Source organism: Micromys minutus (assembly GCF_963924665.1).
Source record: "Micromys minutus genome assembly, chromosome: 24".
Lineage (NCBI taxonomy): Eukaryota > Metazoa > Chordata > Mammalia > Rodentia > Muridae > Micromys > Micromys minutus.
In genome coordinates, this window is record NC_137959.1 from 18,178,300 (window position 1) to 18,203,405 (window position 25,106).

At 42.7% G+C, this 25,106-nt stretch overlaps 1 protein-coding gene across 1 annotated transcript; it reads left to right on the forward strand.

The window, feature by feature from the left end:
• Positions 1 to 242: 242 nt before the first annotated feature.
• On the forward strand, positions 243 to 22,384 carry OGFOD1 (2-oxoglutarate and iron dependent oxygenase domain containing 1). The gene is made up of 13 exons (XM_080936700.1): positions 243 to 414; positions 1,964 to 2,109; positions 4,436 to 4,482; positions 9,404 to 9,504; positions 11,885 to 12,001; positions 12,534 to 12,625; positions 12,814 to 12,942; positions 13,325 to 13,438; positions 15,149 to 15,228; positions 15,479 to 15,792; positions 20,822 to 20,944; positions 21,251 to 21,309; positions 21,960 to 22,384. Exons 1-13 carry the CDS (start codon positions 261 to 263, stop codon positions 22,119 to 22,121), a joined length of 1,638 nt encoding a protein of 545 aa, XP_080792826.1. The 5' UTR covers positions 243 to 260; the 3' UTR covers positions 22,122 to 22,384.
• The last annotated feature ends 2,722 nt before the right edge of the window (positions 22,385 to 25,106 follow it).

Below are 25,106 nucleotides of genomic sequence, written 5' to 3' on the forward strand. Positions count from 1 at the left end.
GAACACACGCCGGAAGCCAGTACGCTCCGGCGGCAGGAAGTTAGGAGGCACTCCCGCGACCATTCGACCAATTGGTTGCTGCGTGACTCAACATGTTGACCTTCTATTGGTAACTTATGTGTAGATTCCGCCTACCTATGCTTTCGTGCCTTCCCATTGGGTAATGCTTGCGAACTAAGGAAAGGATTTTCGGGAACTGTAGTTTCTGGAGGGAAGTGGCGTCCTGACTTCCTTGGCGTGGGTTTGTGCACGGTGAGAAGATGAACGGGAAACGGCCGGCGGATCCCGGCCCAGCGCGGCCAATGAAGAAGGGAAAAAAGCAGGTAGCGGCAGAGTTTTCGGATACTATCACTGAAGAAATTTTGAGGAAGCAGGTGGCTGAGGCCTGGAGCTGCCGGACGCCATTCAACCATGGTAATGGGGTGCTCTGAGGGAGGCTCGGCGGCGAGAAGAGGTGTGGGGAGGATCGCAGCCACCTCCGACCCCAGCGCCGACTGCTGCTCGGTTCATTCCAAATTCTGCTTGATTTGATAAGCCTGGGGAAGGAAATAAATATAAGCTCCCGACAGTGTGGGAATGTGAGAAACATGTAGACTGGGTGTTGAATTCTAGAATCAGAAGTCATTCACTCAGAATCCCTCTGCTGATTGTACGTCATTGGGCAATGCGTATAACTTTGCTTAAGGAACAGTTTCTTCTTTTATAAAACGGAATCGTTGATAGAATTCCCCCTCTGAAAGATGGGATTGACAAACACTCATAAATGTTTCCCTGAGAACTGGTAAGCAGCTAGCTAGGGTCAATCTCCCCTGCTACATGACCTTCTGACCCACGCTGGTGTTGAAAGCTGTCAGAGAAGCAAGCACCTGGATTTACCAGTTTTCACATGCCTTGTCATTAGCCTAAGAGATGCACAAAACGAGCATATCTTGAAAGGAACCGTCATTCCAGACATAGCTACAAGTTATTACCTTATACAACGTGAATCTGGCTGGGTGCATCTTGAATTTTCCAGACTTACTGGTTGTTTGTTTCATTTAAGTGCTTAAAGAGGCGAACCCTGGGCACTCAGGACTCAGACAGAAGATTATTACATAAAATGCAGGCTCCAGCTGCTCAGAGACTTCCCAGTTTCCTTGTCTGTTGCATAAGCTTAGTGACTCTATTTCTCGGTTGTAAAGAGCGTAAATGAAATAGTGCTTATAATACAACACTGGGTCAGGCTCTTAGTAGGTCAGAATTGGTTGTTACTCATAAGCTAGTGGAAGTGAAATCAATTAGAAGAGGTTAAAAACCACCTGTTGGTTTTTTTTAAACTGTAGTCACCCCACCCCCAGAAACTTGGGGAAGGAAAGGGCAGGATTAAAGAGAAATAGCCAGACAGTTTTGCTGCTCTTGTTTAATTTGCTATTCTTGTTTTACTTCATTCTGGAGAGAATGCATTAAGAATCTAAAATTCTGGCTGGAGAGATGGCCCAGTAGTTAGGAGCACTAACTGCTCTTCCAGAGGTCCTGAGTTCAATTTTCAGTAACCACATGGTGGCTCACAACATCTGTAATGGGATCTGATGCCCTCTTCTGGTGTGTCTGAAGACAGTGACAGTGTACTCATCATGTACATAGAACAAATAAATAAATAAGTCTTTTTTTTTTTAAGGAATCGAAAATGAATTTGATGTAAGAATTGGTAAACTAAATAACTTAAAACAAAAACCAAGAGCTTCAAGAGCTTCCATTGGCGTTGTCCCTTCCACTCATCAAAGCCTACCGTGGAAACATAAGAGTCTGAGAACAGTAGTTTTGAATGAGTAAAGCAATAACACAACGCACAGTTCCTCATGAATCTTAGACTTTAAATATTAGACTACCAAAACTTCATGATGGTCTCTTCTGGTATTCTGTTATGCTGCTTGGTGGCCAAACGCACAGAAAAAAGACCAGGATACTGTTTTCCTTCCAACAGAAGCTATTACCTTGGACGTGGATCCTTTTCTGCACTGTGTGATCCCAAACTTCATCCAAAGTCAAGACTTCCTGGAAGGACTTCAGAAAGAACTTTTGAGCCTGGACTTCCATGAAAAGTACAATGATTTATATAAGTTCCAACAGGTATATATTCCTATTACATTCATTGGCCCTTCCTCCTCAGAAATTCTTTAGCTATAAAATCATTCACTAACGGTGGCTGCAGAGATAGCTTAGTGGGATGGTATATATGTTGGGCAGCAGCATGGTAGAGATATATAGCCATTCAATCTCTTGAGTTCCTGTATTCTACATTGCAATATATCTCTAGTAGAAAGGGAAATTTATCTTTTTCCTTTGCGGAGTAAGAGTGCTGTTTCGATCCCAACACATACTCTACTGCTGAGTTTCACCCCCAGTTTTCCATTCTTTTTTGGTGGACAGTATAATTTAGCAAAAGGGGCTATCTTGAAATCAATATACTGTTTTTCCTACTCTTAGAAGATAGCCCTGTCTAACACAGAAGTACAAGACATTGGTTTCCCCAGTATCTTCCCCATGTATCTTCAATATATGGATCACTCTCTCATAAACTCTCTAGGCTAGCAGGGTTGAAAAATTCAAAGGAGGCTGGAGAGACGGCTCAGCAGTTAAGCACCCTGGCTGCTCTTTCGCTGCGTTCTAGTCATAGCACCTACATGGTTGCCTCTACCCATCTACAACTCCAATTCCAAGGAATTCAACACCCTCTTCTGGCCTCCAAGGACACCATGTGACATAACAGACATACAGGAAAAACAGCCATACATGTAAAATAAAATTAAAATGATGAAGCAGATGAAGAATTCTCTCTGCATTTCCCCTCTTTGATTTTTCTCTGGAATAAGAGAGTAATTAAAATCTTATTCTTTTACACTATCATCTGCGGAGATCCTACCCCACTCCAGTTTGCAGACCTTGTACATATGATTGAATTACCCAACCTAAATACTCACATGATGAAACGCTCAGAAATTCTAAAGAAAATCAAACTCAAACTTTTATCCAAGGAAATCTTATTAGGTTAATGAAAAACCATGGTTGTCTGCTGTTACATCAACTTTTCAACCCTAAGCAATGTCTGATTTCTAAATTGAGTATGTGTGTGTATGTGTGTACATGTGTTTTCAGCAATGTGGATATAGATATGTGCCTTTGATCAGGCACTATGCACCTTTTTTCTCAATCAGTTTCTTATTGGCCTGAAGCTCATCATCAAGTGGGCCAGGCTGGCTGACCAATGAGCCTGGGGATTGAACCTAAATCCTTGTGCTTGTCAGACAACCACTGTAGTGACTGAGCTGTCTCCTCACCCCAGAATGGTTTTTCTTTGATGCTGTTTGACAAAAGAAAGAGTTCTGTTAATATGAAGTCAGAATGAACAAAAAAACAAACAAAAATGGCAGTGGGTGGCAAACCAAAGAGAAAAACTGTTGCCTGTAGTAGATTCTTTTTACCTTGCTCACTTTTAGGCAGGATCTCTCTACCTGTGTACTTCTTCTGTGCCTGTGCTATAAATTTAAGCAGATAATTGGGTCTCTGACATATTGTAACCATGCAAAGTGTAATGGTTCGTATATGCTCGACCCAGGGAGTGGCCCTGTTGGAATAGGTGTGGCACTATGGGTGTGAGCTTCATCTATATATTTTAAGCGTTACCAAGTACATACTTTGTGACAGCCCAAGTGTTTCAGTCACTAAGTACACATCAGAGTCCTGTGAAGGAAGTGTTCTACTTTTGCTGTTTTACGGAAAGAAAACTGCACATACATTTTTCCTTCACTTCTTTAAAGTAACAACGATAACAAAAACCTGTTGGATTTTTTTTTCATTAAAAGATTTTCAATTAAATGAAAATTTAAAAGCTCTTAAGCTTACTTTCCCTTCCATTTCCAACCTGTTTTTTTTTTTTTGTTTTTGTTTGTTTGTTTTGTTTTGTTTGTATTCTCACTTGTTTTGAGGTTAGTTTGATTTGGTGTGATCTCTTTGTTTTGAGACTAGATAGAGCCAGGGCTAGCCTCTTAGTTTCTTTACAGCATTTTGGACAAATCTGCCTCTTTCTCATTGAAGTCTAACCTGGGTAACCTTATCACTGCAGACCCTTCCCCCTCTCAGCTCAGCCCATTCCTCTCTGTGGTTGTCCTGTGCGTGTGTCTCCTTTATGCTAATAAATCAGTTTTATGTCTACTCTTTGTATTCCTCATCAAACCTAAACGTCTCTGTAATAACCACTTAGGTATTTGTTGATTGAATAATGTACAAATATATCAAGTCACTTGCCTGCGTCAGAGCTGCAAGATGGGGTGGTCACATGTCAGCTCAGGCAGTTCTCAGAGTCTAGGCTCTGAGCCACCGAGTTCTACTGTCAGAGTCCTTACTGTCCTTCTTTATATACTTTAACAAGGAATTCTTTTTCCCCTTTATGATCAAGTCTGATGATTTGAAGAAGAGAAAAGAGCCTCATATCTCAGCGTTAAGGTAAGCAAGTAATTAAATTTGTTGGGTGCCAAATGAGCGTTGGGCACAGCACTGAGTTTTAAATATTAGATCATGAAGTCTTTGTGGACATTGTTATGTTTGGTAAAGGAGGTGATAAACCCTAAGAAACTAGATAACTTCTTTAAGACAACCAAACAAAAACTGAGGAAGCTAAGATACAAGTTTAAGCCTTGGTTCACTTGATCACTCTCCCTCCCTCCCTCTTTCCTGCCCTCTCTTCCTTTCTTTTTCCCTTCATTCCAGACAGGGCCTCAGGCTAGTCTAGCACTGTCTATGTATGTAGCTCAGGCTGACCTGAAAGTCACAGAACTCTTCCTGCCTCAGATTACCAAGTGCTGATTACAAACATGAATCACCATGCCTGACTCCAAATTCTTAGTAATAAAATGTTTGGCTTTCTTACTTATTGAGGAAACAAAGTAACAGTGAAGATAGCTTCTTCTGCTCATGAAGCTAGGAAGTACTGAAAATTAAAACCCCAGTGTTGACAGTTAGATACATTTTTATACTGCCACAGTACTTTAGAAGATGGGGCATCAAATGTATGTATTTAAAAACGTATGCTCATGAGTGTTTTGCCTGGGTGTATATAGATGCACCGTATGTGTGCAGTGCCCATGAGCATCAGAAGATGATGTAGAAACCCTTGGAACTGGAGTTCCAGATGGTTGTGATCTGCCATGTGGGTTCTGGGAAGGGAACCCGGGTTCTCTACTTCTCTTAATTAGAACTACCTCTCTGTACCTGCACGTATGCACGTTTTATAGAGCAGTTCTAAGATCATGACAAAAGGAAGAAGTGCTCAAAGATTCCATACAAGAAGCTACACAACCATTAGTGTGTGTCTGAATTTTAATAAGCATAATATAGTCACACTTTGTCAATTCAATGATTTTTTTTTTTAAGGTCGAAGCAACCTGGATAGTTGATACTTTATTTACTCTGGTTAGCAACCTTCTCCCCTTATGATGTACAATAGTTACTGCCATCAAAGACATCTCAGATGCACTGAATACAGTTTTCGGTGGAAAAGAACTACCACAGGCATAAATGTCTATACCTGTATATCAACCAGAGAGTTTCCTTTTACTTCTCTGAGGTTTGTTTTCTGTGATGAGCACATGCTTTATAACAGCTGTTTTTCACACTTCTGATAAGTTAATTTTTCTCCTTTTTTCTCTGAGATGCTCCCATACCTGACAGCAGCCTGTGCAGGTTACTTCTTTCTGTCTAGAAGTATCACTTCTGTGTTAGCTGTAACTCATATTTCATACGAATGTAGACTTCCCTCCTGAAGAGAAACAATTTCACTTTAACACATTTCATCTCATTAGTCCAAGACACCTGTCACCTCTGACTGAGCATCACTGCATGTTGGAAGAGTCACGGCCAAGTAACATGAGAGCAGAACTTCCTTGACCATTACAGAAAGTTGCTCATTTTATTGGCCACGGGTGTTCTGGGCATCCACGTGAAGAATATTAGAGATGCCAAGGATGAGAGAAGATAGAAGCGTGTCCTGTGATAATTCACAGAGTATAGAAAGGAGCATTCTGTAGCAACCATTTTGGAAATTGGTGATACTAGTTTATCCCCACCCTTACCCCCACCATTGTCTGAAAACCATTGTAGCTGCTGGCCATGTTGGCTCATTTTGTATAAATGGCCCCAGTATCTTTAGACATTACCAAACACTTCTGGGGTTTTCCCAGCCAAGCACAATATCTTATAGGATGTAAACATTATTAAGAAATGGTGGTAGAATCTTTCCCCAGGAGACTTGATATGTAATCATTAACAGCACAGTTGCATTTTATAGGAATTTCTGTTACATGCATTTGAATGAGCCAAAAATACTGTATTTGTACATATATAATTTGATCACAGGTAAGTCTTTTAAGTACTTAGATTAGGTGTTCTGGGTTTGTTTTTATTTTTATTATTTATTGGATGTCTGTGAATACTCTGTAGCTGTCTTCAAACATATCAAAAGAGAGCATCACAGTCACTGATAATTGGATACTAGTCCCAGAAAGCTCTGAATACCCCAGAAACAACTCACAGGCCATATGAAGCTCAAAAAAAAAAAAAAAAACAAAGGCCAAAAAGTGAAAGCCTCAGTCCTTCTTAGGAAAAAAAAAAAAATGTATAGCACCCTCTCAGAGTGTGGTATACCTAGACCTTAAATCATTAATAATTCAAGAGCTAAGAATATAGCCTTGTGGCAATTTTTGGTATTCAAAAATTATTATGTTTAATCTATACACACCAAGAAAACTTTGACTGTTTCCATGTTACGTTCTGTTTTACGTGTACTTTATGTTTATGGTAACTAGTAAGATTCCAATGCATACTATCAAACCTTTAAAAGAATCAAGTACTGACAAAAATATATTCATATAGTTTTATGCCAAAGTGCTTTTAAAAATCTGTACATGTATGTCTCTTTTTTAAATAAAGTTGTAAGAGAAAAAAAAAGAGAGAGCATCAGATCCTATTACAGATGGTTGTGAGCCACCATGTGGTTGTTGGGAATTGAACTCAGGACCTCTGGAAGAGCAGTCAGTGCTCTTAACCACTGAGCCATCTCTCCAGTACTTGGATTAGGAGTTTGTATTTTTTGTTTGTCGCTGTGTTTATTTTTGTTGTTGTTTTCAGATGAAATGTTTGTGTATAGCCCTGGTGGACCTGGCACTTCTGGCAACCCTCCTGCCTTACCTTTCTCCATACTGGGATCAGAGTTATGTACCTCATGGCCAACTAAAGGCTTTTAATTATCAAAGTTAACATTATTTCAAAGTTGACTAACTGAACTAGTTACAGATTGTATTAAAGAGTCTTCTACACAAAGACTAGAAGGCTAGCTTAGCTTATAATGGAAATAAATATTCATTATCTTTTATATTAACGCCCTGCTATCATCAGAACATCTGTGGGTTTTGTTGACTGTTGTGTGATTAACTTAGTATTCATTACTACAATTTAAAGTCATTTTGTGGGCCAGTGTGTGAGCTCAGCTGGTAAAGGTGCTTGCCACCAACCCTGATGGCCTGAGTTCCATTTCCATTACACACATGGTAAAAGAAGAAAAGTGACTTCTACATATTGTCCTCTTACCTCCAGATGTGTTCCATGGTGTGTGTATACACACACAGAGATTTAAATTTTCGGAAGGTCATTTTATGATCTCCTGCAGCTGCTCACCCAAGTACTTGTAAGTGGCAATGCTCATGTTGCTGTTGCTGGAGCCCTAGCTCTAACCACTCAACTCTGGACCCAGCCTCTTGCCTCTGTGAAGAAAAAGTAGCATAAAGTACGTGGAATAGGAAAACGGGTTTATTGACAGCTATTTCCCAAAAGTGAAGAGAGAGCTGTTCTCAACTGGACTCTGCCTTCCCCATAACACTGTTACATTTTCAGAAAGGACACAATTAAAAGCCAGGAAAGGTGCACATATAGATTTAACTGAAACTAAAATTAGAAAAAAGACAGTTCAAAAAAAATCCTCATTTCAAGGACACATCAGTGCATTAGTATTAGTGCTTATGATACTGAGGTTTGTAACAGGAAATACATATTGGATCTTAGTCCCCATTCCTGGCAGCAGGCTTCTCAAACTTAGAATGTAAGTGTTGATATTAATAAAGGCAAATGGAGAATCTTTTGTTAGGAAGAAAACCCATTCTACCATACAAGAGCTAAAGGAATGGACAACCCCCAAAAGTTGGGGAAGGAAAAACATTTGCCAAGTAGATAGCTAAGAGTATTAAATCTCTCAGCCCTAACATTCTACCTCCAGTAAAAACCAGGAGGGTGCTTGGATGAGGTAGGAGAAATGCCTCAAGTTTGAGTCTAGCATGAGCTATGTAGTAAGTACATTATAGACCAAGACTGAGCTACAAAGCATAAAATCTTGTTTCAAAGAGAAGAGGGGCTTATGATTAGCTGGATCCATCACCAGTGGCCAGTGGTGTGTTTAATCAACCATGCCTATGTGGCAAAGCAGCTGTAAGTCATGGACACTAGAGAGATGGGAGAAAAGCTCTCTTCCTCTTCCCCAGCACTTTATGCTGTGAATCTTTTATATTTGGCTGTTCCTGAGTTGAGTCTCCTTGTAGGGAAAAAAATTATTTCTTTTGTTTATGTGTGTTTGCCTTAGTTGAGCTCGTGTGTGTAGATGCGTCTTTAAGCCAGAGGACATTGAATTCCTTGGAACTGAAGTTGTAGATGCTGTGAGCAACCTGATGTGGGTGCTGAGAACCAACCCCAGTTCTCTGCAAGAGCAGGGAGTGCTGTTAACCACTGAGCATCTCTCCAACCCCTGAGTTGTTTCTTTCTATAATAATCTAGAAATACAGTAAGTAAAAATTACCCAGCAAAGGATCTAACATGAGGAACTTGCTGTAGAGACCTCATACCTAGTCAGCACAAATCATGAGCTGATCTTCTGATTGGGACTGAGCCATTAATCCTGTAGATAGTGTAAGAATTGAACTGATTGTTTCCAAAGGCAGGTAGGTACCAGCAGAAAGCCCACATATTTGGTGTCAGAAGCAAAATGTGCAAAAATAGTAATTAAGTTTTCCCATTTACTGCTGAAAAGGCTTTCTGACAGTGGGTGGTTTGTAATGAAACAGTGATGTGGGGAATGACAACAGCCCAAAGTGCTGGTGTGTCGGACGTCCCAAGTGAAGGTAAACGCTAGAGAACAAACAGCATGAGGAGACTCCGAGCAGGAGCACTGTGGTCTCTGAGAGAGCGATGGAGCGTCTCATGAGTTAAGTTTGAGAACAGGGCTCTTGAATAAAATGTGACCTTAAGAGAGTATGTATAGGAATAACACGGCTGCAGACATGGCCATGCTGCGGCCTAACAAGATGCCTTCTGTTCACTCTTCTAGGAAACTTATGTTTGAAGATTTTCGGGCCTGGCTTTCTAAGGTTTCTGGCATTGACCTCGAAGCAACCATTGACATGTCCTGTGCTAAATACGAGTTCACTGGTAAGGAGGCTGAAGCCCTTCTGTCTAAAGATTTCGAGACTCTAGCACCACCATGATAGGAAGGTAGCATCAGGGTACCAGGTAGCTTCGGCCTTCCTCGGAAGGACTCAGCTCATGCACAGGAATAGCCGTCACACCACAAAGGGTAAGGAAATGGTTCTCTGTGGGTATATGAGAGCTATTGAACATATTTGCAGAAAAAGTCTCATACCAATCTGCACACCGAATTGTAAAGCTCAAAAGGTGGTACCGTTCCGTTCATTCTGTCCAAGACTTCGAAGAGTTCCCATCTCCTCTAATGCTGCTTTTCCTCCTCTTGGTTTGAATTTGGAAAGTGGATATAGGAAATGGGAATGTAAATCGTAATGGGCCCAGTCACCTGCCTTCCCTCCTCTTTTGCCTTCCAGTCCCTCTTCAGAACTCAGAAATGTGCACTGGAATATGCGTGCCTTTCATACGGAAGGAAATGAAAGGTTACTTGGTTTTGTCTTACCAAATCTCAATTCAAGTTTGCTGTCATGTATGGTCTTGGGGAAATCTAAATCGGTAAAGCGTTTTGGAGATAAACTTAGTAATGCATGTGAAAAGCCATTATGTATCTTTAGTGCTTTTTCTTACTGTTTTACTTTCTTTGAGACAGGAACTCGCTTTAGTCATTTGCCTCTTGAGTGACACCACATCTAGCTTTTTTTTAAATTTTTAATTTGAAATTAATTTCAAACAGAAATATAAGAGTCAGGCTTAGCATAAATAATTTGTTTTCCTTGAAAGACAGTTGCAGTGCTGAGATTCCAAAAGCCTGAACACTGCAGTCAATTTTCCTCCGTGACAGTAATGTACTTTGGGGTAAGAAACGCGGCAGGCCAGTGCTGTTCCCATCTAATTCGTAGGCCTCCTTCACTTGTTATTATTTGGTTCTCGAGGCAAAGGGATCTTGTTGAGAATGGCATATTTCATCCACTTGTCCTGTCTGTTGAGCCTCCTTCAGTCTAGATTGGCCTCCTGGTCTCTCCTAGACTTCCTAGACCTTGATGCTTCGAAAGACTTAAAGACAGTTACCTTTTAACAACTTCTTCAGTCCAGACTTATTGGTGTTTCCTTATGATTGGGTGATTCTCCTCGAGACGTCCATCTGGAAGGAATGCCATAGAAAATGCTGAGGTTTATCTGAATCCTACTGGATGGTTCACAGTGACCCTGTGTCATATCCTTAGTGATGTGACCTTGGAGAACTTACTGGGAGGCCCATTCACAGGTGGCCTGTCAGTATACACTTTGTGGCAGATGCTTTTGCTCTTTGTTTTGTGGCTGGAATTGAACCAAGGGTCTCAACTTGCTAGGCAAGTGATATCTCCAAGCTTTAGCCTCAGTCCTCCCCCCAACTCTCTCTGCCTCCCTCCCTCTCTCTCTGAGTTGCCATCTGAGTCACCTAGGTTGCCTTTGAACCCACGCTGTAGCCCAGATTGGCCTTAAACTTGATTCCCTTGCTCGACCTCTGCAGTAGTAACCAGGGTTGTAAGGCTTTGCTCCCAGACCTGAGTGTAAGAACTGTGGGAGACAAACCAAGAACCTTGGACATGCCACTTTAAGATTATGTAACTGTCACCAAACTTTGGTTCCGTTCTTTTCACATGGTAACTTCCATATTGCTAAATTACTGCAGTGTAAGTTGCCATGAGGTGGCTTGGTTCTGTGGGTTAAAGGCACTTGGCACTAAATTTGACAGTCTGAGTTACTTTCCCGTGACCTGCATGGTGGAAGGGGAGGACCAGCTTCCTGCGTTGTCCTCTGATCCACATGGCCCTCTCTTGCCGCAAACATCACAATAAATAAACGTTTAAAGTTTAAAAAAAAAAAGGAATGTATAAACCCATGAACAGTAATATTCATTGTGGCATTCTTTGGAATAGACAAGAAATACAAACAATGTAATAACAAATAGAAAGGCAATAAGAGAGAAGGTACATAAAGAGTACCTGTATACAGAACAGTAACTGCAGCTGTTAAAAGTGATGTCAGGGGTGTACATGCTATGGAAAGGTGTACATGCTTTGTAATTTTGAAAAACTCAGCCTACAACCCACCACTATAGCATTAGCATTTCTTTAAGTACACATGCGAGGGGGAAATACTACAGAAATGTGTGGGGAAATAGTGTTTCTAACTGTATTGTAGATCTGTCTGTATCCCTTGTGTTTATAGCTTTCCACCCTGTCTGAGTTGTATCGCTACATTTACAAAAGAGAAGTGTCATTTTAAAACGGCAGGACAGTTAGAGCTGGAGTTGGCCTTCAGATGAATGTCAGGACCGACTGAATACCGAAGCGGTCAGCAGCTGCTGTATGTGCAGAAATCTAAATCGTGCTCTGTGTGCCTGCAGATGCTCTGCTCTGTCACGACGATGAGCTAGAGGGGCGCCGGATCGCCTTCATTCTCTACCTGGTTCCTTCTTGGGACAGGGACTTGGGGGGCACCCTGGACCTTTACGACACTGATGGTAAGACACGTTTACCACCTCCAGGAAGCCACTCCTGAATTCCAAGCACTTGCCTCAGGACAACCACTCTGACACATGATGTCAATTGAGAGGGAAGCCATGTCTTTAGCCCAGGGACTTCCACAGGTAGAATTCATGGGAGCTTGACAAGCACCCCTTGAAGTTCCACTTCAAGTTAGTTCTCCAGAGACAAAGCTGATTCTGATGGGCAGTGGGCCTTGCTTTTGTGTACTGACCACCAAAGGGGGGAAAAGCACACGACTTGTGCCCATGAGTCTGCTAACAGCAGTCTGTCTGACAAGAAAACAGGTCTTTGGAGGTACTGACCACAGGTTGACTCCAGGAGGATGAGAACCTAGTCTGGCTCTCGTAATAGGTGACAGTGTGGTAGAAGTGCCTGTCACCTCACTGAACGAGCAAGTTTGAGTGACAGGTAGGAGGGAGTATTTGAGAATGCCAAGAGCTGGATGAGCCAGCCTTAACGTGTTAATGGTGCTGGGGCCTATTGATGGTGTCTTCTCTCCTGATGCAGAACACTTGCAGCCAAAGCAGATTGTCAAGTCTCTTATCCCTTCCTGGAACAAACTGGTTTTCTTTGAAGTGTCTCCAGTATCCTTTCACCAGGTAAAGACCGTAGGGCAAACCTATCTAAGAGACCAAGGGCCTGGCTCTCTGATCACCCACTGTCTGTCTCCTTCCTGTTGGACTCACTGTCTCTCCAGGCCGTCTGCATACCCAGCCTGACGGAGCCTTGACATGGGTCTTCACGCGCCATCCTTTGTGTTGATGTGCCGATGGTCTTGCTCTTGCAGGTGTCCGAAGTCCTGTCTGAAGAATCATCACGTTTGTCTCTAAGTGGCTGGTTTCATGGTCCTTCGTTAGCCAGGCCCCCTACCTACTTTGAGCCCCCAGTCCCTCGAAGCCCTCACATCCCACAAGACGTAAGCATAAGTTATTGTTATTCTTATCTTGTGTACTATAGCGTGTGGGTTGTTTTCCTGACTTTACTTGGGAGAACATAAGAACTGACATGTATTTTGCAGCACTAGACATCGAACCAAGGGCCTTGCATACGTTAACCAAGCATTCTCCCAATGAACTGTATACCCAGCCTGGTTTTCTGATCTTAAAATTGGGTTTTGCCAGTGCTGCATCTAGACTTGGAACTTCCGCTTTTCTTAGATTTCGATAATGTTTTTGGCATAGTCTTGCAGTGCTTTTTGTGTGATAGGAGAAACATAAAATGTGAGGAATGTGGAACGGTGTAAGAACAGAAGCTATGGAGACTAATGGATCTCCTATGTCTGCTGCTTCTCTTGTAAGCATGAAATTTTATATGAGTGGATCAACCCTGCTTACCTGGAAATGGATTATCAAATGCAAATTCAAGAAGAATTTGAGGAAAGGTCTGAAATTCTCCTGAAGGAGTTTCTTAAGGTAGGCCACCATACCCTGGCTTACATGTGTTGTTTGACATTTAGTCTTGGTAAAATTGACTGCAGCAAGATTTCTTTTCCTTCTTGGTTCAGATGTTCGTGTAATTCTCTTCAAATAAAATGCACAAATTATAATAATAAGCTTTGCTGTCAGGTGTGTGCGTGATGTCTCCAGAATTCTGTAAACTCCTTTTTAAGGTTTATCTTTTTTTAAAAAAATAAAAGCATGAATGTATGCACACATGCATGCGGGTGCTTAAATGCCAGAAGAGGGCATCAGCTCCCCTGGCACTGAATCAGTTCCACGTGGGTTCCTCTGTAAAAAGTACTTTAACCACTAAGCCATCTCTCCTGTCCAGGACTGTATTGCTCAGTGTACAAATACACATTCCTGCCCTAATAGGGACCGGGTACCTAGTTTGTTTGTTTGTTTCCTATTCATTTGGTTAGTGTGGTATTTGCTGATTTTTAATAGATTGCTACTGATAGTTGATCTGATACTGAATGTTTGACCGTCATGAGGCAACTTGAGCAGAAAGAGCTGAAGTCAGAAGTCATGTTCTGGCTCTAGTTTCCCTAACCTGAGCAAGTCAGTCTCACTAGGTATCTGCTGTATTACTGGTCACAATGGGATGGTGCGCACCTTGCCTTTCTTGCAGAGTTGTGAGAGCTCTGTGAGATAGCACATCCTGATAGAGCCCTTCATGACCCTGGTGACTTCATGATAGATACACAAATACACATTCCATGAAAAAGAGGGGTTCTATAAACTGACTCCATTGGGATTTCACAGCTGACATTGAGTGTTACGGAAGTTGAGAGGCATTATCTTGTTACAGAAATAATAGCAGCTAACGACTGCCTTTAACTCCATTTCCAGGGGGCCCAGTGCTTCTTCCAGCCCCCATGGGCAATGCACAGATACATAAACATTCAGGCAAAACACCCACAGACATAACAATTTTTAGGTAAAGCCTCTTATGGACATATTTTAATAGAAAGCCAGTTTCTTACATTGTATTTGACTGTTCTAAATCCGAAAGCTTCTGAAATGAGGGGATAAGTGGGACCAAGAAAGTCTATAGAGATGTCCATTTTAGTGATACTTGCCAATACAGTTTAACTTTTCCTCATGATATCCTAAGAATCCAAGAGGAGTTAGTGTCACTAGGAATTTAATATAAGCCATACAACCACTAAGAGCTGGGGAAAGGTCAGTAAGACCATTTGTGTCATAAATGTGAGGATCTAAGCTCAGATCCCTAGCACTCATGTGAACATGTGTTTGCTTGCTTATCTTCTGGCACTAGAGATAAGAGTGTGGAATTGCTGGCTACCAACCTAGTGGGAAGAGGATCTGGGAATCACAAGTTCCATGTTCAGTGAAGGACCAGTGGAAGAGATACTTCTCTGGCTTATACCCACACATGCATGGGTGCATGTATTCATGTGCACACATTCCCATACATCACATGCATATATGAAAATAAAAATCTTTAATAATAAGTTTACAAACTTATTATAATGGACTAGCCCAATGACACTTGGCCCTTTTAGATACAGCTGCCACAGAGATCTTATATGAAAGAGGAAATATTCAAATGATCCTCTTAGGAATCAGCCAGCTGCTAGTCTACAAAGCTGCTTCTCCTCATAGAAAAGTGAGAGATTGCAGGAGGATTTGCTAACTTCTTTATTGCTTATTTTCCAGCCTGAGAAATTTGCAAAGGTCTGTGAAGCCTTAGAGAAAGGAGATGTGGAATGGAAAAGCCATGGTCCCCCAAACAAAAGGTAGAGGTCACCATCACAGGTGGTTCCATCTGGACATAGCATCTCCCTTTCATCTGCATAGCTCATCCCAGTAGGACACTTGCCTTAACATTTAGTTCCTCAGGACATGCTGTAGCAGGTCCTAGCAGAGTCTCACTGTTATCATAAGCTGTGCATCGTTTAGGGAGAAAGGTTCAAAGCTAATGACCAGCTTTGACTGCATGGGCATTCTCTCATGGGGGGCTGAGGAGCTTGCCATTACTCTTTTCAGGTTTTATGAGAAAGCAGAAGAGAGTAATCTCCCTGATGTACTGAAGGAGTGCATGGGCCTGTTTCGCTCAGAGGCGCTGTTCTTGCTGCTCTCCAACTTCACTGGCCTGAAGCTTCACTTCTTGGCCCCTTCAGAGGATGATGAGACTGAGGACAAAGGAGAAGGGGAGACAGCCAGTGCTGGTAGTGGCACTGAAGAAGGGACTAGCCAAAGCCCCTCAGGGCCAGAGAATAATCAGGAAACTGTTGGCAGCCACAGTCAAGAGAATGGTGAACAGGCAGACCCAGAATCACAGGAAGACAAAGCAAAGAAAGGTAAGCTGGTGTTAGGACTCACGTTTATCTTCACCTAAAACCATCCCACATTCAACTGATTTATGTTTGGGTGTCAGGATGGCCATGGTCTAATGATTTATCCTTATCCATGTAACAAGTACTTCCTGAGCATCTACTACTGCACTGTTTCCACCTCAGGAAGAGGAGAACAAAACAAAGTCAGCTCTCCTGGACTTGAGTTCTCCTGGGAGATGGCAGAGTCAAATCTATACCCAGAAAACAAAGAAACCCCACACAGTGCTGAAGGCTTACATAGCACCTCGTGTCCCCTCCCTCAGGAGCACACCCTCACCTTCTGTCCTCACTCTAATAAAATATATTAGCTGTTCTCCGCCTGAGAATGCTCTTCCTGCATTTCTTCTCAGATCTGAGCAGTGGCACTTCCTCAGAGAAGCTTTTCCATATCTCCCTCTCGCCTGAGGCTGCTCAGTCATGGTCATTCTGTGTCACCTGACCCCATTACAGTGCTGTGTACCTGCAGCCAGTCTCTGAATCCATACGGGCATCAGTTCTGTGGCGTGTGGAGGAGTTGTTCGAGTTGTTTTTCTGTGTTTGGAGTCATCCATCCTTTTGGCTCTTAACAATCTTTCTGTCTTCTCTTCTACATAGCTCCCTGAAGGGAGGGTTTGATTAAGACAATCCCACTTAGGACTGAGTATTCTCTCAGTTTCTCCATAATGTCCAGTTGTGGGCATTATGTTAGTCTCCATCTACTGCAAGAAGAAGGTTCTCTGATGGCTGAGAGAGATCTATGGGACTAGCAGAATCTCATTAGGACTCATTGTTATGTTCCTTCAGCAGAACACTATTATTTGGTTTTTCCTTCCTCTTATGATCTATCCAGTCCCAAGCTCAGGCCACCCACACAGTGTCAGGCATGGGCGCCATCTTGTGGCATGGGCCTTAAATCCATCAGTGTGGTTGGTTACTCCCACAGTGCTCATGCTACTGTTGCACTAGTAAATCTTTTGAGCAGTCCACTTTTATAGGTCACAGGGTTTGTGGCTGGGTTGATGGCTACCTTTTCTTATCTGACAGCAGGCAGAGTACCTTCCAGTACCGTGAACACTAATCAAAAAGGGTGAAGCCTCTACTTAGGCACCACCCTGACGTCTCCATGTTCAGTGAGATGTGTAAATGATGTCTTCGGCAATAGGCCTTACCATCCGTTTATGGAGAATAACCTTAACAATGGCCTGAGATGTTTGGGGTTTCCATGGAGATGCTTTGGCCACTCCTGGCACTGGAGGTCTGGACATTGTCCCCCCTGGTCTTTGTTGACTCCATTTATATTTCTTGAACATATGTTTCTATCTTAGGAAACTTCTACAGTAGTAGGTTTCTATATGACCCCTCGAATGGCCCTTAGTGTTAATGTCCCTCCCCATATTTCCATTCAGAAATACTTTCCTCCCCCTTAACCCTTTACTCTGTGGTTATATGGATTGTAGTATCAAATGCTTAAAAACTAATATCCACATATAAGAGATTACATACAATAGTTGTCTAGGTTACCTCACCCAGGATGAGATAAAAACCCAAGATGGTTTTTTTTTCTAGTCCTATTCGTTTACCTGCAAATGTCATAATTTCATTTTTTAACATCTCAATAATATTCCATTGTGTAAATGCACCATTTTCTTTATCCAGTCATCGGTTAATGGACATCTAGACAGTTCCCAATTTCTGGCAATTAGGAGCAGAGCAGCAATGAATATAGATGAATATACGTCTGAATAGGATGTAGAGTCCTCTGGGTACGTGCCCAAAAGTAGCAGCAATCTTGAGCTAGATAGAGCTATTCCCATCTTTCAGAGGAACTGCCACACCGATTTTCATGGTGGCTGTACAAGTTTGCACTCCCACCTTTAATGAATCCGTGCTCCACTTTCCCCACATCCTTGACAACATGAGCTATCATTTGTTTTCTTCAGCTCAGCCATTCTGAATGGTATAAGGCAGAATCGGAAAAGTACTTTTATTTTCAATTCCCTAAGGACGTTGAATTTTTAAGTGTTTTCAGCCATTTGTGTTTGATGCTTTGAGATTACCTGGCTTAGTTCTGTACCTTGGGTTTGATGATAAATGTTTAAGATTCCAATATCCTCTTGTGGGGTTCTCCTTTGAGATTTTAGTGTCCTTTCCTTTTCTTCTGATTAGTTTTGGTTTGAAATATCTTTTGTCAGATACTAAAATGGCTATACCTGCTTTCTTTTTGAGTCAATTCACTCAGAACACCTTTTTCTGTCCTTTTATTCTAAAGTGATATCTATCCTTAATGGTATGATGTGTTTCTTGGATGTACCAGAAGAATATGTCCTCTTCCCATCCATTCTGTTAGTTTGTGTCTTCTTAGTGGGAATTGAGACCATTGATAGTAGAGTTATCCATGAGCCATGTTTATTGATTCTTGCTATTTATTTGTTATGCTGTAGGGGTTTTTCCCACTCTTCCGATTGACTGGTCTTGGATGATTTATTCCTTGTTTTCTTGTGTATAGTTAACCTCTTCAGGCTGAAGTTTTCCTTCTAGTGCCTTCTACAGAACTGAATTGGTAAATAAGCACTGCTTAAATTCAGTTTTATCATGGAATATCTCATTTTCTCCTTCTATGGTGATGGATAGCTTTGTTGGGTATAGTAATCTGGGCTGATGTGTGTGGTCTCTAAGAGTTTGTAGAACATCCATTCAGGCCCTTCTAGCTTTTAGAGTCTCCACTGATATGTCAGGTGTTATTCTAATTAGCCTGCCCTTACTTGGTCTTTTGGCTGCTTCATTTTTTTTCTCTTGTAATTTTTAATATTTTCCTTTGTTCTTTATATTTGGTGTTTTAATTATTATGTGCTATGTGGAATTTTTCTGGTCCTATTTATTTGTTATTCTATATGCTTCTTATAGGCATTTAAATGCATATATAGGCATTTCCTTCTTGACATTGGGAAATTTTTCTTCTATGATTCTGTTAAAAATATTTTCTGTGTCTTTGACCTGGGTTTCTACTCGCTCCTGTTATTATTATTTGTAGGTTTGGTCTTTTCCTAGAGCCCCAGATTTTCTGCTCGTCTGGGTTTGTTGGTTTGTTTGTTTGTTTTCTGTAACATTTCTTGTCCCTTGTCTTCAGGGTCTGAGTGACTCTTTCTTCCATGATTCCCACTCTGTTGGTAAGGCTTCTCTCTGAGATTTTTGTGTAATTTTTCATCTCCAGTTTTTCAGATTGGGGTTTCTTTATTCTCTTTCAACTTTCATGTCTTGGGCTGTTCATTCTTTGTGTTTTCATAGACATCATTAAAAGAATTATTTACATACTCTTTAAGGTCCTTGAACATACTCGTAATTGAAGTCCATGTCTTCTGTTTCAGCTGTATTGTATCTCCCAGGCCCTACTGTAGTAGAGTTACTGGGTTCAGGTGCAGGCGTTTTGTCTTGGCTCTTTATGTTTGTGTTTCTGTGCTGGTGTCTGAGTATCTGCAGTTATGACTGAAGCGATTCTAGCTGTTGATATCTTGGTGTCTGTTGCCCACTCTGGGTTTTAGGAAAGTGTGGTGTGGCTGTGGGTTTCCTGGGAGAGAGTGCTTCTACAGGTCAGTTGGTGGCAGAGAGGAATATGGGCTGAGAAAAAAGGCTGAGAACTATGGGAAAGAGCTAGGGCATCCTGTCAGCACTAAGAAGCAAAGTTGCCATGGAGCTGGAGGCCTGGTGAAAGGAGGGGCTCTGGTGAGAGCTAGGGAAGCCCTGGGTCTGTAACGGGTTGGAGTCCTTAGGCAATAGAGGTAGGGTAAGAGGAGGGGCCCCTGAGAACAGGCTGCTGCAGGCTGAGGGTGAGAGGGGAGAAGTCATAACGGAGGACAAGGAAGACAATGAGAACAGGTGTGGCACCTAGTATCTGCAGCTGATAAAGGAGCTAGGCGAGGAAGGAAGACTGAGAGGGTCAGCAGGAAATGCTAAGTGTGGTCCCTGCTAAGAGGGGGAATCCTCAGGGAATGGAGGTAGGGTGAGAGGAGGAGCCCCTGCAAGCATGCTGCAGCAGGGCTTCGGGTGAGAGACCAGAAAGAAGAATGAAAACCGGCCTACCTGAGTCCCATCCAGGGTGCTCACTGGGGACCCCAGGCAGGAAGTGTTTCTAGTTATCTGCTGCTGACACAAAGGAATGGGGTAAGCTAGAAGGGAGGGCTTAGAGGATCCCACAGGAAGGAGCTGAGCTTCGTCTACAAACAAGAGGCAGTGGAGGCCCCAGGGTCTCTATCTTCCTTTCAACGATGAATTTTTTTATAATTTTGTAGTTCTTTTTGTGGCACTGGGAATGGAACCCAAGACTCAGCCATGCTAGGCAAGCATTGTACCACTGAACTCTATCCCTAACCCTTAGGCTTGACAAAATATTGAAGTGCTCAAAGCTGGGCATGCCTGTAATTGCAGAATTCAGGAGGTTGAGATAAGAGGACGGCATCCTCAAGGCTAGTCTGGGCTTTGTAAAGACCTCAGCTTCTGCAGATAGGCAGCGAGAAGGGCCAGGACTGGAGTGTAGAGATCTAGTGCTTGTCTGCCATTCCTCAGTTTGATCTCAACAACAAAAAGTTAGTCATCTGTCTGTCTACCTTCTATGTTTCCTGCTTTGGTGGTGACATAAGAAATCTCTTCCTTGCTTTAAGATACACAAAAGTATACTCAAGTTTTATTTATTTAACTTATTTATTGATTCATTTTGTGATTAAATCTCTATTTCATCTAAAATGGAAAGAAACTGAAACTCAGCCAGGAGTGGTGGCATGCCCCTTTAATCACAGCACGCATTTGGCAGAGGCAGGTGAATCTTTTGAGTTTATGGCCAACTTGGTCTACAGAGTAAGACACCAGAGAGAGAATGAGAGGTTAAAACTCGCATTCTCTCCACTGAATAGTAAGATCTTATAACTTCTGACTGTCACAGACCTTACGGTGGGGCCTTGCGTTCAAGCATTTGTACCAAAGCTGTAAAAACTTTGCCGGGCGTCATTTTGTGTCTTCTTAGAATCAAGCGTTCCCATGTGCCAGGGGGAGCTGAGGCGCTGGAAGACTGGTCACTACACTTTAGTCCACGACAACAGCAGGACTGAATTTGCCCTGGACCTGTTTCTCTACTGTGGCTGTGAAGGTAGGAGGGAGCAGGCAGGCTCTCCAGAGGAACCCTCTCCAGCTCCCCAACTCCTAAGTACTCAGAATTCCAAAGGGTGTTAGGGATAGTGTCAGTCTCCCCACTCTCTGGTCCTTTCCTTTCCTCTTTCAGTATTCATTAGTAAGCCTGGCTTTCAGTTCAGCTGCCTGGGAAACTAGGCATTTAACAGTGAGTCCATGATGGCAGATGCTAAAGGCCAGCGCAGACGTCCCAGAGCCCCTGTTCAGCAGGGAGTCAGTCACTCTGGCAGCGGGAGCTCAGTGCTGTTCGTCTTTCCCTCCTCAGGCTGGGAGCCAGAATATGGTGGCTTTACCTCCTACATTGCTAAAGGTGAAGATGAAGAGGTAAGCGGCCTCCTTCGAGCAAGTTCTTTCTAGCTCTTAAAAAGTTCTGTTCTTCAGACACCAATTTATTTCTTTATTGGTTTGATTGATTGTTTTGGTGTTTTAGTTTTCGGGGGGTTTTTTGTTTGGTTGGTTGGTGTGGTTTGGTTTGGTTTTGGGTTTTGGTGGGGGCTTTTTGGTTTGTTTTGTGTGTATGTGTGGTTTTTTGGTTTTTGAGGCAGGGTCTTACTATGTGGCCCAGGCTGGCCCCATCCTTGGCACAACACTCCTGCCTCCATCAACCAAATGCTGACATTACAGGTGTGAGCCACCACGACTGGCAAGAAACACAAGAAAACACAATACTGAGCCTGCTGTGTGCTGTGCAGGAGATGAGCCCATACACACTGAGAGCCTGTATTCACAGGCTCTCGCCCACCACTCTTTCCAGGTAGTTGGAAGCAAACACGTTAGGCTAGTGAGGCAGAGCTTATTGGGAAATGTCATCTCCTAGTGACATAAAAGAGAAAAGCTCATTTCCTAATAAAAACGTCTTTGGAGCCTCTTACCTACTTAATACTTAGCTCTTCCCTACTTCAGTACTCACCGTGGAAACTGCCGAACTGAGAATGAGTTCTGGGCTCTCATGTGTCTCGTGTCTCCCATTTCAGCTGCTCATAGTGAATCCAGAAAACAATTCTTTGGCGTTGGTCTACAGGGACAGAGAAACTCTGAGATTTGTGAAGCACATTAACCACCGCAGCCTAGAGCAAAGACAAACCTTCCCAAACAGAAGTGGTTTCTGGGACTTCGCATTCATCTATTATGAGTAACAAGATTGGGCAAAGCCGGCTAGTATTCACTCCACCAGTGCTGGGACCGTGGAGTCTTCGTGGAGTGAAGGGAAGCATGGCATGCTGGGTAACAGTGTCCTCCAAACAGACTGTCCTCCAAGGACTGTGCTGCTGCACACCCGTAATGCTAGCCTCAGGAGGCAGAGGAAGGGGACCTTCAGGTCCAAGGTCACTGTGGCTTATACAGTGAGACCCCGTCCCAAAACAAAACAAGTTCATGGTTGTCCTCAATCTAGACATCATGCTAGAGCTATAAACTTATCCCTTGCTCTTTTTTTTTTTTTTTTTTTTTTTTAAGTGTTTTTTCTCCATTTGAATTCTTTTGATTCTATAGTAACTGCCTTGGCAATTTTCTAACTTTGGTAATTTTTTTTTATGGTTGGTTAAATACACTCACTCATACACACACACACACACACACACACACACACACACACACACAAAATTTAGCAGGGTAACATTTGATTTGAGGGTTTGTTTGTTTCTTTTTTTTTTTTTTTTTCTTTTATCAGGGTCTTACTATGTAACCCAGCCTAGCTCTGAAGTACTGCTCCTTCCACCTGAACCTCTTAAGTGCTAGAATTGCAGGCTTGAGCCACCACACCCACCAGTTCCTGCATGTATAGTCACTGGAATTGAGTACATTGAAGTGCTCCAAAGCACCCATCACTGCCTTCTGGGAAACATCCATATCCAGATGTTTTCTATCTTCCCAAAAGGAAATGCTGCTGCCCTTCTCTGTTGACTCTTTGCCTCAGTGTGTGTCACTTCCTGATGGCTTGTTTCACTTAGCACATCGTCCTAAGGGTCATCAGTGGCTTTCTTTTTCACTCCTAAGAGGTTGTAGAAACATGTGTAACCCTCTTCGTGCTTATCCTGAGAATTGTGACACAGTTTGAGTCATTACTCCACTCCCACTGCGGGCTGAGCTCCACCCTGACTCTCGGGATAGGGTACACTCAGGAAGGTAGCATTGCTCCCTTAGAAAAGGTCTGGCTGAAAACTAACATAGCCCCAGGAATTCTGTGGCTGCTTATTGCCCTATGTATTTCCTCTCGTCTACTGCCTTCCAATCCTGGAACCGTCCCAGTGACTGCATTCCTAAGTGCTGGAGGGTGGAGTGTGGAACTTGTTGCTGTTTCCTTCCTTTTGAAAGACCCCATGTTAAAGGCGGTGTCAGGAGTGTAGGAAATCCTTCTTTTGCTCCTGTTCTTTTCCATGAACTGCTCCATGGGGCTATGGCATCGCTCTTCCCACTGTGGGCTAGATATGATGGCTGAAAGATGCCCTCCCACCATCCCACACATCTGTGTGCTGCTTTCTCCTTTTCTGACTATGCTTGTGGGTTTCAGTGTGGACTTCACCTATTAGGAAAAGTGCTGGACCTGTAAGAATCTTATTCACACTTCTCTTTGATGTCCTAAAAGTCCATCCAAATGCATTCTGTCTTTTAGATTGATGGCTTTCGATTTGTTTTATTTACCCCAGTCAGTAAAACACATTTAACATTCATACCCTACTGGATACTTACAAATTTAATATGTTCTGGTATTAATCATAAAACAAAGTAATTTTTAAATAATGACATGAGATATCCAGACCTAAAAAGGGGGTGGGGAGAGGCATACTTTAATCCCAGCTCTTGGAAGGTAGAGGCAAAAGGATCAAGAGTTCAAGACCCTCATCAGCCACATAGTGAGTTCAGGGCTAGCCTGGGCAGCAGTACGTACACCTTGTCTCAAAAAACAAAGATAGAGCCAGGAGTGGGAGGCATACATCTTTATTTCAGCACTCAGGAGGCAGAGGCAGGCAGATCTGTCTATGAATTCTAGGCCAGCCTGGTCTACAAAGAGTTTCAGGACAGCCAGAGCTACATAGTGAGACCCTGATTCAAAAAACAGACACAAAAGACTATCCAGACCTGGTGTTAGAGTTCTCTTCCTGTGCCAGGCAGCAATGGACTGTCGTCCATGCACAGTTTTAGGCTCCACAGCACTTCAAACCAGAATAGTGCTCACATAGGACTACACATACTTGGTTGTTAATGGTTAATTTGGAAGCTTGCCTTTTCTCAGCTGCCACAGACTAAAGGCAGCTCTGTCCCCCAATTGAAGTGCCTGAATGCAAAGAACTCTGAGGGTCCTTCTGTCTTTGCAGAGCCTCCTGGCCTGCAAGAATGAAAGAACCTGCAGGTTGCTTTTCTTCTCTAATGAACAGCTGCTTTTTTCAGTTGCCGTGTGCCACATTATTAATGTGTCGCTGAGATAAATGGCGTGTGTGACAGTGGGCCCATAAGTCTACAGTGGAGCTGAAAGATTCCTATATTTCAAGTCACTCAGTCACGGTAAGGATAGTGAGAACAGATCACCTGTGCACTGCTGCATGAGAGTACAGCCCAGGCAGCTATGCATACTTTATGTGCTCGCTCACATGACCTGCTCAGAGCGCACTGCTGTTCATGGGTTAAGTCCCATCTGCTTCAGGCAGATCCTTCACAAGGAATTTAGAGGAAGGCATGGCTCCGGGGCTGGTACTTCTGTGCATGTTACAACCTCTGAAGACCAACGTAGAACAAACCACACAGGTAGAGGCTGATGATGCAGACAATCATAAGTGTGCGGGCCTGTGTGTGTGTGTATGTGAGAGAGAGAGAGAACATGTGTATCTTAATTTTTAACAAAATTCAGAAAGCTTTAAAAAGTGAAAATAACTCAAAGTATTTTTGTACAGCTACACAAGTAAAGTTATAAGTCAAAGTTCTAAAAGTTAAAGTTTAAAAAAAAGTTCTATTACGTGAGCTGAGGCTGTTGAAGACAAAGTATTTTTAACATGTCGTCCTGTTGGAAGGCAGAAAGCTGCTTCATCTGTCCAAGTATACTGTCACATTTGCACAGTGACCTGGCCTCAGCTTGCAGTTGCTTCATTCTTGATCCTGATTGGTTGCTGCTTTGGGCATGGGGCAAG

What these genes read in the sequence shown, in the direction of transcription:
- OGFOD1 (XM_080936700.1), top strand. Translation starts at nt 261, where the DNA reads ATGAACGGGAAACGGCCGGCGGATCCCGGCCCAGCGCGGCCAATGAAG. An exon ending in TCCTGAAGGAGTTTCTTAAG is followed by an intron (nt 13,439 to 15,148) that starts GTAGGCCACCAT and finishes CTTATTTTCCAG; the next exon opens with CCTGAGAAATTTGCAAAGGT. An exon ending in TCTCTACTGTGGCTGTGAAG is followed by an intron (nt 20,945 to 21,250) that starts GTAGGAGGGAGC and finishes TTCCCTCCTCAG; the next exon opens with GCTGGGAGCCAGAATATGGT.